At 50.4% G+C, this 19,701-nt stretch overlaps 2 protein-coding genes across 5 annotated transcripts; both read left to right on the top strand.

Moving 5' to 3' along the window:
- The first annotated feature begins 1,973 nt into the window (after positions 1 to 1,973).
- LOC116237969 (uncharacterized) lies at positions 1,974 to 12,872 on the top strand. 4 transcript variants are annotated; one of them, XM_090129110.1, is made up of 3 exons: positions 1,974 to 2,031; positions 4,675 to 4,749; positions 8,419 to 12,872. In XM_090129110.1, exons 1-3 carry the CDS (start codon positions 1,998 to 2,000, stop codon positions 10,392 to 10,394), a joined length of 2,085 nt encoding a protein of 694 aa, XP_089985236.1. In that variant the 5' UTR covers positions 1,974 to 1,997; the 3' UTR covers positions 10,395 to 12,872. The 4 variants fall into 4 exon arrangements, with proteins under 4 accessions (XP_089985236.1, XP_089985235.1, XP_089985237.1 ...); XM_090129109.1 differs by having other exon boundaries at positions 8,398 to 12,872; XM_090129111.1 differs by lacking the exons at positions 1,974 to 2,031; positions 4,675 to 4,749 and adding an exon at positions 6,406 to 6,459 and having other exon boundaries at positions 8,398 to 12,872.
- A 947-nt stretch (positions 12,873 to 13,819) lies between these two features.
- Positions 13,820 to 16,227, top strand: LOC149913758 (uncharacterized). The gene has a single exon (XM_090129174.1). The coding sequence runs from the start codon at positions 13,820 to 13,822 to the stop codon at positions 14,726 to 14,728; it is 909 nt and encodes a 302-aa protein (XP_089985300.1). The 3' UTR covers positions 14,729 to 16,227.
- Positions 16,228 to 19,701: the final 3,474 nt, after the last annotated feature.

Raw genomic sequence — 19,701 nt, 5'->3', positions numbered from 1 at the left:
ATTAAAACCCCCCCTCATTAATTAACGATCCTAATTAATTAGGACCCCCCCCCACCATTTAGCCCCCCCCGCAATTAACTTAAGATCCCAATCCCCCCCCATTTCCCCCTTCACTTATTTCTCCCCCCCCCCACCTCATTAATTAACCATCCCAATTAACTTAGAACCCCATCATTAGGAACCCCCCCCCTCATTAATTAACGAACCTAATTAATTAGGACCCCCCCATCATTAAGACCCCCCCCAATTAACTTAAGATCCCAATCCCCCCCCATTTCCCCCTTCACTTACTTCTCCCCCCCCCCATTAATTAACCATCCCAATTAACTTAGAACCCCCTCATTAGGACCCCCCCCCGTTAATTAATTACCCCAATTAATTGCAGCCCCCCCTTCATTAATACCCCCCAATTAAGATCCCAATTCCCCCCCATTTTCCCTTTCACATCCCCCCGTCATCTTTAAGACCCCCCCCCTCATTAATTAGTGATCCCAATTAATTGAGAACCCCATCATTAAAACCCCCCCTCATTAATTAACGATCCTAATTAATTAGGACCCCCCCCCACCATTTAGCCCCCCCCGCAATTAACTTAAGATCCCAATCCCCCCCCATTTCCCCCTTCACTTATTTCTCCCCCCCCCCACCTCATTAATTAACCATCCCAATTAACTTAGAACCCCATCATTAGGAACCCCCCCCCTCATTAATTAACGAACCTAATTAATTAGGACCCCCCCATCATTAAGACCCCCCCCAATTAACTTAAGATCCCAATCCCCCCCCATTTCCCCCTTCACTTACTTCTCCCCCCCCCCCATTAATTAACCATCCCAACTAACTTAGAACGCCCTCATTAGGACCCCCCCCCCGTTAATTAATTACCCCAATTAATTGCAGACCCCCCCCATCATTAAGACCCCCCCAATTAAGATCCCAATTCCCCCCCATTTTCCCTTTCACATCCCCCCCTCATCTTTAAGACCCCCCCCTCATTAATTAGTGATCCCAATTAATCGAGAACCCCATCATTAAGACCCCCCCTCATTAATTAACGATCCTAATTAATTAGGCCCCCCCCCCATTAAGCCCCCCCCGCAATTAACTTAAGATCCCAATCCCCCCCCATTTCCCCCTTCACTTACTTCTCCCCCCCCCCCCATTAATTAACCATCCCAATTAACTTAGAACCCCCTCATTAGGACCCCCCCCCTGTTAATTAATTACCCCAATTAATTGCAGCCCCCCCCATCATTAATACCCCCCAATTAAGATCCCAATCCCCCCCCATTTTCCCTTTCACATCCCCCCCTCATCTTTAAGACCCCCCCCTCATTAATTAGTGATCCCAATTAATCGAGAACCCCATCATTAAGACCCCCCCCTCATTAATTAACGACCCTAATTAATTAGGACACCCCCCCACCATTAAGACCCCCCCAATTTACTTAAGATCCCAACCCCCCCCCATTTCCCCCTTCACTTACTTCTCCCCCCCCCCCCCATTAATTAACCATCCCAATTAACTTAGAACCCCCTCATTAGGACCCCCCCCCGTTAATTAATTACCCCAATTAATTGCAGACCCCCCCATCATTAAGTCCCCCCAATTAAGATCCCAATTCCCCCCCATTTTCCCTTTCACATCCCCCCCTCATCTTTAAGACCCCCCCCTCATTAATTAGTGATCCCAATTAATCGAGAACCCCATCATTAAGACCCCCCTTCATTAATTAACGATCCTAATTAATTAGGCCCCCCCCCCCATTAAGCCCCCCCCGCAATTAACTTAAGATCCCAATCCCCCCCCATTTCCCCCTTCACTTACTTCTCCCCCCCCCCCATTAATTAACCATCCCAATTAACTTAGAACCCCCTCATTAGGACCCCCCCCCGTTAATTAATTACCCCAATTAATTGCAGACCCCCCCCCCCCGTTTCCTTTTCAGCTCCACATCCCATAATATTCGCCCCCCCCCCCCCCCCAAAAGGCCGCCATGCAGGAGAGCTACGAGAACGTCATCTCATTGGGTGAGGGGGCTTTGGGGGGGGGGGGGGACCCAAAATTGGGGTTTTTTACCCCAAAAAATGGGATGGGGGGAAGGGGGGGAAAAATTGGTCGTTTGGGGGGGGGGGAAGGACAAAAATCAAGGGGTTTTGACCCAAAATTCAGCCCCGAAATTGAAGGGTTTTGATCGAAAGTTGGGTTCAAAAATGGGAGGTTTTGAGCCAAAATTGGAGGTTTTGACCCAAAATTGAGGAGTTTTGAGCCAAAATTGGGCCCCAAAATTGGAGGTTTTGACTCAAAATTGGAGGTTTTGACACAAAATTGGGCCCCAAAATTGGAGGTTTTGACCCAAAATTGGAGGTTTTGACCCAAATTTTGAGCCAAAATTGAGGCGTTTTGACCCAAAATGGGAGGTTTTGACCCAAAGTTCAGCCCAAAAATTGAAGGTTTTGACCCTAAATTGGGCCCCAAAATTGGAGGTTTTGACCCAAAATTGAAGAGTTTTGACCCAAAATTGGGCCCCAAAATTGAGGAGTTTTGAGCCAAAATTGGAGGTTTTGACCCAAAATTGGAGGTTTTGACTCAAAATTGGAGGTTTTGACCCAAAATTGAGGCGTTTTGACCCAAAATTGAGGGGTTTTGACCCAAAATTGAGCGGTTTTCACCCAAAATTGGGCCCCAAAATTGGAGGTTTTGACCCAAAATTGGAGGTTTTGACCCAAATTTTGAGCCAAAATTGAGGCGTTTTGACCCAAAATTGGAGGTTTTGACCCAGAATTGGAGGTTTTGACCCAAAATTGAAGGGTTTTGACCCAAAATTGGGCCCCAAAATTGGAGGTTTTGACCCAAAATTGGAGGTTTTGACCTAAATTTTGACCCAAAATTGAGGCGTTTTAACCCAAAATTGGAGGTTTTGACCCAAAATTGAAGGGTTTTGACCCAAAATTGGGCCCCAAAATTGGAGGTTTTGACTCAAAATTGGAGGTTTTGACCCAAAATTGAGGAGTTTTGACCCAAAATTGGGCCCAAAAGTTTGAGGTTTTGACCCAGAATTGAGCATTTTTGACCCAAAATTAGAGGTTTTGAGCCAAAATTGAGGGGTTTTGACCCAAAATTGGGCCCCAAAATTGAGCATTTTTGACCCAAAATTGAGAAATTTGGGCCCAAAGTTGGACCCCAAAATTGGAGATTTTGACCTAAAGTTGGGTCCAAAAATTGGGGCACCAAAAATGGGAGGTTTTGACCCAAATTTGGTGGTTTTGACCCAAAATTTAGTCCCAAAATTGAAAGGTTTGGACCCAAATTTCACCATAAAAACGACCATTTTTGACCCAAATTTATCTAAATCATCGAATTTTTAACCCAAACTTATCCCTAAAATTGAGCATTTTTGACCCAAAATTGAGCGCCAAATTTGGAGGTTTTGAGCAAAATTGGAGTTTTTGACCCAAAGTTGGGTCCAAAAATTGAGATTTTTGACCCAAATTTCACCAGAAAAATGACCATTTTTGACCCCAAATTATGCAAACATCGGATTTTTGACCCAAATTTCTCCCTAAAATTGAGGAATTTTGACCCAAAGTTGGCTCCAAAAATTGAGATTTTTGACGCAAAAATTTGACCCTTAAAAATTGAGATTTTTGACCCAAATTTCTCCCTAAAATTGAACATTTTTGACCCAAAGTTGGGCCTCAAAAATTGAGATTTTTGACCGAAATTTATCCCTAAATTTACCTTTTTGGACCCAAAATTGAGGAATTTTGACCCAAAATTTGCCAACCCCCCCAAATTGAGATTTTTTACCCCAATTTTTTCCCTAAAATTGACCATTTTTGACCCAAAGTTGGGTCCCAAAATTGAGGGATTTTGACCCAAAGTTGGGCCTCAAAAATTGAGATTTTTGACCCAAATTTTTCACTACAATTGAGTGGTTTTGACCCAAATTGGACCCAAAAATTGGAGGTTTTCACCCAAAATTTGGCCCCTAAAAATTGAGATGTTTGACCTGAATTTCTCCCCAAATTTGAGTATTTTGGACCCAAAATTGGACCCAAAAATTGAAGGTTTTGACCCAAAATTTGACCCCAAATAATTGAGATTTTTGACCCACATTTTTACCTAAAATTGTCCATTTTTGACCCAAAGTTGGGTCCCAAAATTGAGGAATTTTGACCCAAAATTTGCCAACCCCCTTAAAATTGAGATTTTTGACCCAAATTTTTCCCTAAAATTGATCATTTTTGACCCAAAATTGGGCCTAAAAATCGGAGGTTTTCCCCCAAAATTTGACCCCCAAGAATTGAGATTTTTGACCCAAATTTTTCACTAAAATTGAGCATTTTTGACCAAGATTGGACCCCAAAATTGGAGGTTTTCACCCCAAATTTCACCCCTAAGAATTGAGATTTTTGGCCCACATTTTTCCCTAAAATTGTCCGTTTTTGCCCCAAAGTTGGGTCCCAAAATTGAGGAATTTTGACCCAAAATTTGCCAACCCCCTTAAAATTGAGATTTTTGACCCAAGTTTTTCCCTAAAATTGACCGTTTTTGACCCAAATTCACACCAAAAAAACCCCAAAAAACACCAATTTGGGGTTGAACAAAAATCTGCATTTTTCTCGGTGTCGTTTTGGGGTAAAATCAGGGGATTTTGGTGCTTCCCACAGCGGAGGAAATCGCCATCAGTTGGCCCCGAATCACCGCCTTCGCCGAGTCGCATCGACGCCGTGGGATGGGGGGGGGTAGGTGGGGATTTTGGGGTGAAAAATGGGGATTTTGGGGCTCTTGGGGTGAAAAATGGGGATTTTGGGACAAAAGTGGGGATTTTGGGGTGAAAAGTGGGGATTTGGGGGCTTTTTGGGGGGGATTTTGGGGTGAAAATTGGGGGTTTTGGGGGCGTTTGCTGAGTCGCATCGACGCCGCGGGATGGGGGGTGGTGAGTTTGGATTTTGGGGTGAAAATGGGGATTTGGGGGGTTTTGGGGTGAAAAATGAGGATTTTGGGTCAAAAGTGGGGATTTTGGGGTGAAAAGTGGGGATTTTGGGGCTTTTTGGGGGGGATTTTGGGGTGAAAAATGGGGGTTTTGGGGGCGTTTGCTGAGTCGCGTCGACGCCGCGGGATGGGGGGTGGTGAGTGGGGATTTTGGGGTGAAAAATGGGGATTTTGGGGCTCTTGGGGTGAAAAATGAGGATTTTGGGACAAAAGTGGGGATTTTGGGGTGAAAAGTGGGGATTTTGGGGCTTTTTGGGGTGGATTTTGGGGTGAAAATTGGGGGTTTTGGGGGCGTTTGCTGAGTCGCATCGACGCCGCGGGATGGGGGGTGGTGAGTTTGGATTTTGGGGTGAAAATGGGGATTTGGGGGGTTTTGGGGTGAAAAATGAGGATTTTGGGTCAAAAGTGGGGATTTTGGGGTGAAAAGTGGGGATTTTGGGGCTTTTTGGGGGGGATTTTGGGGTGAAAAATGGGGTTTGGGGGGCGTTTGCTGAGTCGCGTCGACGCCGCGGGATGGGGGGTGGTGAGTGGGGATTTTGGGGTGAAAAATGGGGATTTTGGGGCTCTTGGGGTGAAAAATGAGGATTTTGGGACAAAAGTGGGGATTTTGGGGTGAAAAGTGGGGATTTTGGGGCTTTTTGGGGTGGATTTTGGGGTGAAAATTGGGGTTTGGGGGGCGTTTGCTGAGTCGCATTGATGCCACGGGAGGGGGGGTGGTAAGTTTGGATTTTGGGGTGAAAAATGGGGATTTTGGGGCTCTTGGGGTGAAAAATGGGGATTTTGGGACAAAAGTGGGGATTTTGGGGTGAAAAGTGGGGATTTGGGGGCTTTTGGGGGGGGATTTTGGGGTGAAAAATGGGGGTTTTGGGGGCGTTTGCTGAGTCGCATCGACGCCGCGGGATGGGAGGTGGTGAGTTTGGATTTTGGGGTGAAAAATGGGGATTTTGGGGCTCTTGGGGTGAAAAATGGGGATTTTGGGGACAAAAGTGGGGATTTGGGGGTGAAAAGTGGGGATTTGGGGGCTTTTTGGGGCGGATTTTGGGGTGAAAATTGGGGTTTTGGGGACTTTGCTGAGTCGCATCGACGCCGCGGGATGAGGGGTGGTGAGTTTGGATTTTGGGGTGAAAAATGGGGATTTTGGGACAAAAGTGGGGATTTTGGGGTGAAAAGTGGGGATTTGGGGGCTTTTTGGGGGGGATTTTGGGGTGAAAAATGGGGGTTTTGGGGGCGTTTGCTGAGTCGCATTGATGCCGCGGGATGGGGGGTGGTGAGTGGGGATTTTGGGGTGAAAAATGGGGATTTTGGGGCTCTTGGGGTGAAAAATGGGGATTTTGGGACAAAAGTGGGGATTTGGGGGTGAAAAGTGGGGATTTGGGGGCTTTTTGGGGCGGATTTTGGGGTGAAAAATGGGGGTTTTGTGGACTTTGCTGAGTCGCATCGACGCCGCGGGATGGGGGGTGGTGAGTTTGGATTTTGGGGTGTAAATGGGGATTTGGGGGGTTTTGGGGTGAAAAATGAGGATTTTGGGTCAAAAGTGGGGATTTTGGGGTGAAAAGTGGGGATTTTGGGTCTTTTTGGGGCTGATTTGGGGGTGAAAATCAGGGTTTTGGGGGCGTTTGCTGAGTTGCATTGATGCCGCGGGATGGGGGGTGGTGAGTTTGGATTTTGGGGTGAAAAATGGGGATTTGGGTGCTTTTGGGGTGAAAAATGGGGATTTTGGGTCAAAAGTGGAGATTTGGGGGTTAAAAGTTGGGATTTTGGGGCTTTTTGGGGGGGATTTTGGGGTGAAAGCCGGGGTTCTTGGGGTTTTGGGGGCATTTGCTGAGTTGCATCGACGCTGCGGGATGAGGGTCAATGAGTGGCAATTTTGGGGTGAAAAATGGGGATTTGGGGGCTTTTGGGGGGGCATTTCGGGGGGACCCATCCCAACCCATCCCAACCCAATGTAACCAACCCATCCCAACCCAACTCAACCAACCCATCCCATCCCAATTCTTCCCAACCCAACCAATCCCAACATAACCGACCCATCCCAACCCAACATAACCAACCCATCCCAACCCAATATAACCAACCCATCCCAACCCAACATAACCAACCCATCCCAACCCAACTCAACCAACCCATCCCATCTCAATTCTTCCCAACCCAACCAATCCCAACATAACCAACCCATCCCAACCCATCATAACCAACCCATCCCAACCCATCATAACCAACCCATCCCAACCCATCCCAACCCAACATAACCAACCCAACCCAACCCATCATAACCAACCCATCCCAACCCATCCCAACCCATCCCAACCGAATGTAACCAACCCATCCCAACCCACCATAACCAACCCAACCCACCATAACCAACCCAACCCAACATAACCAACCCAACCCATCATAACCAACCCATCCCAACCCAACCCATCATAACCAACCCATCCCAACCCAACTCAACCAACCCATCCTATCTCAATTCTTCCCAACCCAACCAATCCCAACATAACCAACCCATCCCAACCCATCATAAGCAACCCATCCCAACCCAACATAACCAACCCATCCCAACCCATCATAACCAACCCATCCCAACCCATCATAACCAATCCATCCCAGCCCAACATAACCAACCCATCCCAACCCAATATAACCAACCCATCCCAACCCATCCCAACCCAACATAACCAACCCATCCCAACCCAACATAACCAACCCATCCCAACCCAACATAAACAACCTCTCCCAACCCAACCCAACATAACCAACCCATCCCAACCCAACCCAACATAACCAACCCATCCCAGCCCAACATAACCAACCCATCCCAACCCAACATAACCAACCCAACCCAACATAACCAACCCAACCCACCATAACCAACCCAACCCAACATAACCAACCCAACCCATCATAACCAACCCATCCCAACCCATCCCAACCCAACATAACCAACCCATCCCAACCCAACATAACCAACCCATCCCAACCCAACATAACCAACCCAACCCAACCCATCATAACCAACCCATCCCAACCCAATATAACCAACCCATCCCAACCCATCCCAACCCAACATAACCAACCCATCCCAACCCAACCCAACCCATCCCAACCCAACATAACCAACCCATCCCAACCCATTCCAACCCAACATAACCAACCCATCCCAGCCCAACATAACCAACCCAGCCCAACATAACCAACCCAACCCACCATAACCAACCCAACCCATCATAACCAACCCATCCCAACCCATCCCAACCCAACATAACCAACCCATCCCAACCCAACATAACCAACCCAACCCAACCCATCATAACCAACCCATCCCAACCCACCATAACCAACCCAACCAACCCAACCCACGGGGTCCCTTTATGCCCCCCATCTCCTTTTCCTCCCAGAACCACCCGCTCCTCCCGCAGACCCGGCGCTGCAGAGCGACCCAGAAGAGGAAGAGGAAGAGGAGGAAGAGGAAGACGAACCACCACCACCACCACCACCACCACCGCCTCCTCACCCCGAATCCGGTGACCCCGAAACCACCCCGGCCCCCAAAACCAAACCCCCCAACCCACCCACAACCGAAGGGCCGACGCCGGCACCGGGAGAACCCCCTAAAGCCGAAGATCCGCCCCGCGTCGGCAAAAGGGGAGGAGGTGGCAAAACGGGGCATCGTGGCTTTAAGAAATTCCCCCAAAAGAGCCTTTTGGGGCACGGGAGGTGCCACGATTGTGGCAAAGCTTTGGCCTTTGGTTCTGCTTTCCCCAAACGTCGGCGAGGGGCCGAGAAACCCTATAAGTGCCCCGAATGTGGGAAATGCTTTCGGTTGAGCTCGACGCTCATCACCCATCAACAAAGGCACAACGGTGAGAAACCCTATAAGTGCCCCGAATGCGGGAAAACCTTCAGCGTGGGTTCAGCCTTCATCCAACACCAACGGGTTCACGGTGGCACCGCGACGTCTCCGACCCCTTGCCAATGTGGGGTTTGTGGGAAAACCTTCCCGGCGAGCTCCGGTTTGGTTAAACACCAAAAACAACACCTGGAAGAGAAACCTTACAAATGCGGGGACTGCGGGAAAGGATTCAATTGGAATTCTCACTTGGAAAGGCATCGACGTATCCATACTGGAGAAAAACCTTACGCCTGTCCCGAATGTGGGAAAAGCTTTAGTTGGAGTTCACATCTGGACCGGCACCGGCGAACTCACGGTTCCGATTCGGCTCAATGCGGTGAATGCTGTGGGAAAAGCTTTGGCAAAAGTTTGGCGGTGGGGATGGCGACGCCGCCGGGCAAACAACGCCGTCGGGGCACCGTGGGTGAGAAACCCTACAAATGCGTGGAGTGTGGGAAGGGATTCGGGTTGAGCGCGGCGTTGGCGCAGCACCAACGCGGGCACGGTGCCGGCAAACCTTATCAATGTGGGGATTGTGGGAAGAGTTTTGCTTGGAGTTCTCACCTGGACAGACACCGGCGTATCCACGCCGGTGATAAACCCTATAAATGCGGGGATTGCGGGAAGAGCTTCTCTCAAAGTTCCCATTTGGAGAGGCACCGGAGGATCCACGCCGAAGGATGCGGTAAAGAAAAAGGGAGGAGGTGGAAATCGGATGGAGGGAAGTGCAGCGAGTGTGGGAAGAGCGTGGCGAGCAGAGCTGAGAGCGTGAAACATCAAGGGACCCAAACTGGAGAGAAACCCTACGTCTGCCCCGAATGCGGAAAAGGATTCGGGCAAAACTCGGCGCTGGTGAAGCACCGGCGGATGCACACTGGGGAAAAACCCTACAAATGCGGGGATTGCGGGAAGAGTTTCGGGGTCCGTTCCAACCTCATCAAACACCAACGCACCCACCTGGGTGAAAAACCCTACAAATGCCCCGATTGCGGGAAAGGTTTCATCCAAAAATCAGACCTGACCAAACACCGGCGGATGCACACCGGGGAAAAACCCTATTCTTGCAACGTCTGCGGGAAATGCTTCAGCGTCTCCTCCAACCTCATCAAACACCAACGGATCCACCTGGGAGAGAAGCCCTACGGCTGCCCCGAATGTGGCAAGAGCTTCATCCAACGCTCTGAGCTCACCATCCATCGCCGTGTGCACACTGGAGAGAAGCCCTACGCCTGCCCAGCCTGTGGCAAATGCTTCAGCCGGAGCTCCCATCTCAACCGGCACCGGCGCACCCACGCCGGGGAAAAGACCCCCGCGCCGCCCCCCGCTGACCTCCGAGCCGACGTTGGACCCCCACCCTTCCCTTCCACCGGACCCCCCCTGCCGTTGTCCCCCCTGGAGCTGCCCTGGGCTCTCTCCTTCCCCGCCCGAGCCTTTGTGCCCCCTGGGTTCCCACCGCCTGCCGCTGCGGCACCCGGAGCTCCGGCGTCGTCCCTGGCCGAGTGAGCGCGGCACGGGGAGCTGCAGGTCACTGTGTTGGGGGAATGATGGCTGCTGGGATCCGTCAGTTCCCGTTTCCATGTCTTTGTGAGGACACCGACCCGTTGGGATCCGTCAGTTCCCATTTCCGGGTCTGTTTGGGGACATCCATCCATTGGGATCCGTCAGTTCCCATTTCCGGGTCTGTTTGGAGACATCCATCCATTGGGATCCGTCAGTTCCCATTTTGGGATCTGTTTGGAGACATTGACCCACTGGAATCTGTCAGTTCCCATTTTGGGGTCTGTTTGGGGACACTGACCTGCTGGGATCCGTCAGTTCCCGTTTCCATGTCTATATGAGGACACCGACCCGTTGGGATCCATCAGTTCCCATTTCCGGGTCTGTTTGGGGACATCCATCCGTTGGGATCCGTCAGTTCCCATTTTGGGGTCTGTTTGGAGACGCTGACCTACTGGAATCTGTCAGTTCCCATTTTGGGATCTGTTTGGAGACGCTGACCTACTGGAATCTGTCAGTTCCCATTTTGGGGTCTGTTTGGGGACACTGACCTGCTGGGATCCGTCAGTTCCCGTTTCCATGTCTATATGAGGACACCGACCCGTTGGGATCCATCAGTTCCCATTTCCAGGTCTGTTTGGGGACATCCATCCGTTGGGATCCGTCAGTTCCCATTTTGGGATCTGCTTGGAGATGCTGACCCACTGGAATCTGTCAGTTCCCATTTTGGGGTCTGTTTGGGGACACTGACCCACTGGGATCCGTCAGTTCCCGTTTCCATGTCTATATGAGGACACCGACCCATTGGGATCTGTCAGTTCCCATTTCCGGGTCTGTTTGGGGACATCCATCCATTGGGATCCGTCAGTTCCCATTTTGGGATCTGTTTGGAGATGCTGACCCGCTGGAATCTGTCAGCTCCCATTTTGGGGTCTGTTTGGAGATGCTGACCCACTGGGATCTGTCAGTTCCCATTTTGGGGTCTGTTTGGAGACATCCATCCATTGGGATCCGTCAGTTCCCATGTTTGGGTCTGTTTGGGGACATCCATCTGTTGGGATCCGTCAGTTCCCATTTTTGGGGTCTGTTTGGGGACACTGACCTGCTGGGATCCATCCGTTCCCATTTTCAGATCTGTTTGGAGATGCTGATCCACTGGAATCTGTCAGCTCCCATTTTGGGGTCTGTTTGGGGACATCCACCCACTGGGATCCGTCAGTTCCCATTTCTGGGTTTGTTTGGGGACACTGACCTGCTGGGATCCGTCAGTTCCCGTTTCCATGTCTATATGAGGACACCGACCCGTTGGGATCCATCAGTTCCCATTTCCGGGTCTGTTTGGGGACATCCATCCATTGGGATCCGTCAGTTCCCATTTCCGGGTCTGTTTGGGGACATCCATCCGTTGGGATTTGTCAGTTCCCATTTTTGGATCTGTTTGGAGATGCTGACCCGCTGGAATCTGTCAGTTCCCATTTTGGGGTCTGTTTGGAGACGCTGACCTACTGGAATCTGTCAGTTCCCATTTTGGGGTCTGTTTGGGGACACTGACCCACTGGGATCTGTCAGTTCCCATTTTGGGGTCTGTTTGGGGACACTGACCTGCTGGGATCCATCCGTTCCCATTTTGGGGTCTGTTTGGGGACACTGACCCACTGGGATCTGTCAGTTCCCATTTTGGGGTCTGTTTGGGGACACTGACCTGCTGGGATCCATCCGTTCCCATTTTGGGGTCTGTTTGGGGACACTGACCCACTGGGATCTGTCAGTTCCCATTTTGGGGTCTGTTTGGGGACACTGACCTGCTGGGATCCATCCGTTCCCATTTTGGGGTCTGTTTGGAGATGCTGATCCACAGGAATCCATCAGTTCCCATTCCAGGTCTGTTTGGGGACACTGACCCACTGGGATCCATCAGTTCCCATTTTTGGGGTCTGTTTGGGGACATTGACCTGCTGGGATCCATCAGCTCCCATTTTTGGATCTGTTTGGAGACGTTGACCCAATGGAATCCGTCAGTTTCCATTTCCAGGTCTATAGGAGGATTTCGACGCGTTGGGATCCATCAGTTCCCATTTCCAGGTCTTTATGAGGACACCGACCTGTTGGGATCCGTCAGTTCCCATTTTGGGGTCTGTATGAGGATGTTGACCCTTTGGGATCCATCAGTTCCCATTTCTGGGTCTTTATGAGGACACCGACCTGTTGGGATCCGTCAGTTCCCATTTTGGGGTCTGTTTGGAGACATTGACTCAATGGAATTCATCAGTTCCCATTTCCAGGTTTTTATGGGGTCATCCATCCATTGACATCCATCAGTTCCCGTTTCCAGGTCTATATGAGGACGTTGACCCACAGTCGTTTCCCATTTTGGGGTCTATTGGGGACATTGACCCATTGGGATCCGTCAGTTACCATTTTGGGGTCTTTTTGTGGACATTGATCCATCGGGATCCATTCGTTCCCATTTCTGTGTCTGTATGGGATCAGTTGAACCATTGGGATCCGTCAGTTCCCATTTTCAGGTCTGTTTGGGGTCATCCATCCATTGGGATCCATCAGTTCCCATTTCTGGGTCCATATGGGGTCACCCATCCATTGGGATCCATCAGTTCCCATTTCTGGGTCCATTTGGGGTCATCCATGTATTGGGATCCATCAGTTCCCATTTCTGGGTCCATTTGGGGTCATCCATGTATTGGGATCCATCAGTTCCCATTTCTGGGTCCATATGGGGTCACCCATCCATTGGGATCCATCAGTTCCCATTTCTGGGTCCATATGGGGTCATCCATGTATTGGGATCCATCAGTTCCCATTTCTGGGTCCATATGGGGTCATCCATCCATTGGGATCCATCAGTTCCCATTTCTGGGTCCATATGGGGTCACCCATCCATTGGGATCCATCAGTTCCCATTTCTGGGTCCATTTGGGGTCATCCATGTATTGGGATCCATCAGTTCCCATTTCTGGGTCCATTTGGGGTCATCCATGTATTGGGATCCATCAGTTCCCATTTCTGGGTCCATATGGGGTCACCCATCCATTGGGATCCATCAGTTCCCATTTCTGGGTCCATATGGGGTCATCCATGTATTGGGATCCATCAGTTCCCATTTCTGGGTCCATATGGGGTCATCCATCCATTGGGATCCATCAGTTCCCATTTCTGGGTCCATATGGGGTCACCCATCCATTGGGATCCATCAGTTCCCATTTCTGGGTCCATTTGGGGTCATCCATGTATTGGGATCCATCAGTTCCCATTTCTGGGTCCATTTGGGGTCACCCATCCATTGGGATCCATCAGTTCCCATTTCTGGGTCCATATGGGGTCACCCATCCATTGGGATCCATCAGTTCCCATTTCTGGGTCCATTTGGGGTCATCCATGTATTGGGATCCATCAGTTCCCATTTCTGGGTCCATATGGGGTCACCCATCCATTGGGATCCATCAGTTCCCATTTCTGGGTCCATATGGGGTCACCCATCCATTGGGATCCATCAGTTCCCATTTCTGGGTCCATTTGGGGTCATCCATGTATTGGGATCCATCAGTTCCCATTTCTGGGTCCATATGGGGTCATCCATGTATTGGGATCCATCAGTTCCCATTTCTGGGTCCATATGGGGTCATCCATCCATTGGGATCCATCAGTTCCCATTTCTGGGTCCATTTGGGGTCATCCATGTATTGGGATCCATCAGTTCCCATTTCTGGGTCCATATGGGGTCATCCATGTATTGGGATCCATCAGTTCCCATTTCTGGGTCCATATGGGGTCACCCATCCATTGGGATCCATCAGTTCCCATTTCTGGGTCCATTTGGGGTCATTCATCCATTGGGATCCATCAGTTCCCATTTCTGGGTCCATATGGGGTCATCCATCCATTGGGATCCATCCATTCCCATTTCCAGTGCCACTCCAATCCCATTGGGATCCCCCAAAACCCCATTGGGATCCCTCCAGTCCCACTGGGATCCTCCAAAACCCCATTGGGATCCCTCCAGTCCCACTGGGATCCACCAAAACCCATTGGGATCCCTCCAATCCCATTGGGATCCCCCAAAATCCACTGGGTTGCCCCCAACCCCATTGGGATCTCCCCAGTCCCATTGGAATCCCCCAAAACCCATTGGGATCCCTCCAGTCCCATTGAGAACCCTCCAACCCCATTGGGATCCCCCAAAACCCCGTTTGGATCCCCCAAACCCCATTGGAATCCCCCCAATCCCCATTGGGATTCATCCCAACACCTCTCTGCCCATTTGGGGTCACTGCAACCCCATTGGGAGCGCTCCGATCCCATTGGGATCCATCTCAACCCCATAGGGATCCCCCCAACCCCATTGGAATCCCCAAAACCCCATTGGGATCCCCAAAACCCCATTGGAATCCCCAAAACCCCATTGGGATCCCTCCAACCCGATTGGGATCCCCCAAAATCCATTGGGATCCCTTCAGTCCCATTGCAATCCATCCCAACCCCATAGGGATCCCCCCAACCCCAATGGGATCCCCAAAACCCCATTTGGATCCCTCCAATACCATTGGAATCCCCCAAAATCCACTGGGATCCCTCCAACCCTATTTGGATCCCCTAAAAGCCATTGGGATCCCCCAAAACTCCATTGGAATCCCCCCAAGTCCCTTTGGGATCCCCCCTAACCCCAATGGGATCCCTACAAAACCCATTGGGATCCCTCCAATCCCATTGGGATCCCCCAAAACCCATTGGGATCCCCCAAAACCCCATTGGGATCCCTCCAATCCCATTCGGATCCCCCTAACCCCAATGGGATCCCCCAAAACCCATTGGGATCCCCCAATCCTATTGGGTTCCCCCAAAACCCATTGGGATCCCTCCAATCCCATTGGGATCCCCCTAACCCCAATGGGATCCCCCAAAACCCATTGGGATCCCTCCAACCCCATTGCAACCCCCCTGAACCCATTGGGATCCCTTCAATCCCATTGGAATCCCCTAAAACCCCATTGAATCCCCTAAAACCCTATCAGGATCCCAAAACCCCATACGGGTCCCAAAACCCTATTAGGATCCCCCAAAACCCCATAAGGATCCCAAAACCCCATAGGGATCCCAAAACCCCATTAGGATCCCTCCAAAACCCCATAGGGATCCCCAAAACCCCATTAGGATCCCAGAACCCCATTGGAATCCCCCAAAACCCCATTGGGATCCCAAAACCCCATAGGGATCCCCAAAACCCCATTAGGATCCCCAAAACCCCATTGGGATCCCCTAAAACCCCATAGGGATCCCAAAACCCGATAGGAATCCCTCCAACCCCATTGGAATCCCCCAAAACCCCATAGGGATCCCGAAACCCCATAGGAATCCCCTAAAACCTCATTGGAATCCCCCAAAACCCCATTGGGATCCCCAAAACCCCATTAGGATGCCCCCAAAAACCCATAAGGATCCCAAAACCCCATTAGGATCCCTCCAACCCCATAGGGATCCCCATTGGGATCCCAAAACCCCATAGGAAATCCCAAAAACCCCATCGGGATCCCCAAAAACCCATTGGAATCCCCAAAAACCCCATAGGGATCCCAAAACCCCATTAGGATCCTAAAAACCCGATTGGAATCCCCTAAAACCCCATAGGAATCCCCCCAAACCCCATAGGGATCCCCAAAAACCCCATAAGGATCCCAAAATCCCATTGGAATCCCCTAAAACCCCATTAGGATGCCCCCAAAACCCCATAAGGATTCCAAAACCCCATTAGGATCCCTCCAACCCCATAGGGACCCCCATTGGGATCCCAAAACCCCACAGGAGTCCCCCCAAAACCCCATAGGGATCCCCTAAAACCCCATAGGGATCCCAAAACCCCATTAGGATCCCCCCAAAACCCCATAGGGATCCCCTAAAACCCCATAGGGATCCCAAAACCCCATTAGGATCCCCCCAAAACCCCATAGGGATCCCCAAAACCCCATTAGGATCCCAAATCCCTATGGGGTTTTTGGGGATCCCTATGGGGTTTTAGGGGATCCTAATGGGGTTTTGGGATCCTGATGGGGTTTTAGGGGGATCCCTATGGGGTTTTGGGATCCCTATGGGCTTTTGGGGGATCCCTATGGGGTTTTGGGGGATTCCTATGGGGTTTTGGGATACTGATGGGGTTTGGGGATCCTTATGGGGTTTCGGGGGATCCCAATGGGGTTTTTGTGGATCCCTATGGGGTTTGGAGGGATCCCTATGGGGTTTTGGGATCCCTATGGGGTTTTGGGGGATTCCAATGGGGTTTTAGGGGATCCTAATTGGGTTTTGGGATCCCTATGGGGTTTTGGGGATCCCTATGGGGTTTTGGGATCCTTATGGGGTTTTAGGGTTTTCCTATGGGGTTTGGGGGATTCCAATGGGGTTTTTGGGGATCCCAATGGGGTTTTAGGGGATTCCAATGGGGTTTTAGGGGATCCTAATGGGGTTTTGGGATCCCTATGGGGTTTTGGGATCCTGATGGGGTTTGGGGATCCCTATGGGGTTTTGGGGGATTCCAATGGGGTATTAGGGGATCCTAATGGGGTTTTGGGATCCTTATGGGGTTTTGGGATCCCTATGGGGTTTTGGGATCCCTATGGGGTTTTTGGGGATTCCAATGGGGTTTTAGGGGATCCCTATGGGGTTTTGGGGATCCCTATGGGGCTTTGGGATCCTGATGGTGTTTTAGGGGGATTCCTATGGGGTTTTGGGATCCCTATGGGGTTTTGGGGGATTCCAATGGGGTTTTAGGGGATCCCTATGGGGTTTTGGGGTCCTAATGGGGGGAAATGGAGAATTTCCGTTGTCGGTTTTGGGGGAAAAAAGGCCGTTTTTGGGGTCGGTGCGTTCGCTGTTTTTTGTCGCTGTGTTGTGTAGGAATAAATGGAGCCTGGAGTGGTGCGTGCTCGTTTTTGGGGTGGAAATGGGGGATTTGGGGTCGATTTGGGGTGAGAAATTGGGATTTGGGGTGAAAAATGGGGGTTTGGGGGAGGGAAATGGGGGATTTGGGGTGAAAAATGGGGGTTTTGGGGCTTTAAAATGGGGGATTTGGGGTCATTTTGGGGTGAAAAATGGGGGTTTTGGGGTAGGGAAATAAAGGGTTGGGGGATTTGGGGTGAAAAATGGGGGATTTGGGGTGAAAAATGGGGGTTTTGGGGTCGTTTTGGGGTGAAAAATGGGGGGTTTGGGGTGAAAAATGGGGGTTTTGTGGGGTTTTTGGGGTGAAAAATGGGGGATTTTGGGGTGAAAATGGGGGATTTGGGGTCAATTGGGGTGAAAAATGGGGGATTTGGGGGATTTTGGGGTGAAAAATGGGGGTATGGGGTCGTTTTGGGGTGAAAAATGGGGGGTTTGGGGTGAAAAATGGGGGATTTGGGGGAGGGAAAAGGGGGGATTGGGGGATTTGGGGGTGAAAAATGGGGGTTTGGGGGTCGTTTTGGGGTGAGAAATGGGGGATTTCTGGGATTTTGGGGTGAAAAATGGGGGGGTTGGGGTCGTTTTGGGGTGAAAAATGGGGGTTTTGGGGCATTAAAATGGGGGATTTGGGGTCGATTTGGGGTAAAAATGGGGGATTTGGGGTCGTTTTGGGGTGAAAAATGGGGGATTTCTGGGATTTTGGGGTGAAAAATGGGGGATTTGGGGCATTTTTGGGTGAAAATGGGGGGTTTGGGGTGAAAAATGGGGGATTTGGGGTCGTTTTGGGGTGAAAAATGGGGATTTTGGAGTGAAAATGGGGGATTTGAGGTTTTGGGGTGAAAAATGGGGGATTTTGGGGTGAAAATGGGGGGTTTGGGGTCGATTTGGGGTGAAAAATGGGGGATTTGGGGGTGAAAAATGGGGATTTGGGGCATTAAAATGGGGGATTTGGGGTCGTTTTGGGGTGAAAAATGGGGGGTTTTGGGTAGGCAAATGGGGTTTTGTGGGGTTTTTGGGTTGAAAAATGGGGGATTTTGGGGTGAAAATGGGGGATTTGGGGTGAAAAATGGGGGTTTTGGGGCATTAAAATGGGGGATTTGGGGTCGATTTGGGGTGAAAAATGGGGGATTTGGGGGAGGGAAATGGGGGTTTGGGGGATTTTGGGGTGAAAAATGGGCGATTTGGGGCATTTTGGGGTGAAAATGGGGGGTTTGGGGTCGATTTGGGGTGAAAAATGGGGGGTTTGGGGTGAAAAATGGGGATTTGGGGCATTAAAATGGGGGATTTGGGGTCGTTTTGGGGAGAAAAATGGGGGGTTTTGGGTAGGCAAATGGGGTTTTGTGGGGTTTTTGGGTTGAAAAATGGGGGATTTGGGGGCGAAAAATGGGGGATTTGGGGTCATTTGGGGGTGAAAAATGGGGGTTTGGGGGATTTTGGGGTGAAAAATGGGGGTTTTGGGGTCGTTTTGGGGTGAAAAATGGGGGTTTGGGGGTGAAAAATGGGGGATTTGGGGGAGGGAAATGGGGGATTTGGGGGATTTGGGGGTGAAAAATGGGGGTTTTGGGGTAGGGAAATAAAGGGTTGGGGGATTTGGGGTGAAAAATGGGGGATTTGGGGTGAAAAATGGGGGTTTTGGGGTGAAAAATGGGGGTTTTGGGGTCGTTTTGGGGTGAAAAATGGGGGATTTGGGGGATTTTGGGGTGAAAATGGGGGATTTGGGGTCGTTTTGGGGTGAAAAATGGGGGGTTTGGGGTGAAAAATGGGGGTTTTGGGGTGAAAAATGGGGGGTTTGGGGGTGAAAAATGGGGATTTGGGGCATTAAAATGGGGGATTTGGGGTCGTTTTGGGGTGAAAAATGGGGGGTTTGGGGTAGGGAAATGGGGTTTTGTGGGGTTTTTGCGGTGAAAAATGGGGGATTTTGGGGTGAAAATGGGGGATTTGGGGTCATTTGGGGTGAAAAATGGGGGATTCGGGGTGAAAAATGGGGGTTTTGGGGTCGTTTTGGGGTGAAAAATGGGGGTTTGGGGTAGGGAAATGGGGTTTTGTGGGGTTTTTGGGGTGAAAAATGGGGGATTTTGGGGTGAAAATGGGGGATTTGGGGTCATTTGGGGTGAAAAATGGGGGATTTGGGGGATTTTGGGGTGAAAATGGGGGGTTTGGGGTCGTTTTGGGGTGAAAAATGGGGGTTTTGGGGTGAAAAATGGGGGATTTGGGGTCGTTTTGGGGTGAAAAATGGGGATTTTGGGGTGAAAATGGGGGATTTGAGGTTTTGGGGTGAAAAATGGGGGATTTGGGGGAGGGAAATGGGGGATTTGGGGTCATTTTGGGGTGAAAAATGGGGTTTTTGGGGTAGGGAAATAAAGGGTTGGGGGAT

Source organism: Phasianus colchicus, chromosome 35 (genome assembly GCF_987193195.1).
Source record: "Phasianus colchicus chromosome 35, bPhaCol1.hap1.1, whole genome shotgun sequence".
NCBI lineage: Eukaryota > Metazoa > Chordata > Aves > Galliformes > Phasianidae > Phasianus > Phasianus colchicus.
Note: the sequence above shows the minus strand (reverse complement) of the source record. Positions and strands in the feature narration are given on the sequence as shown.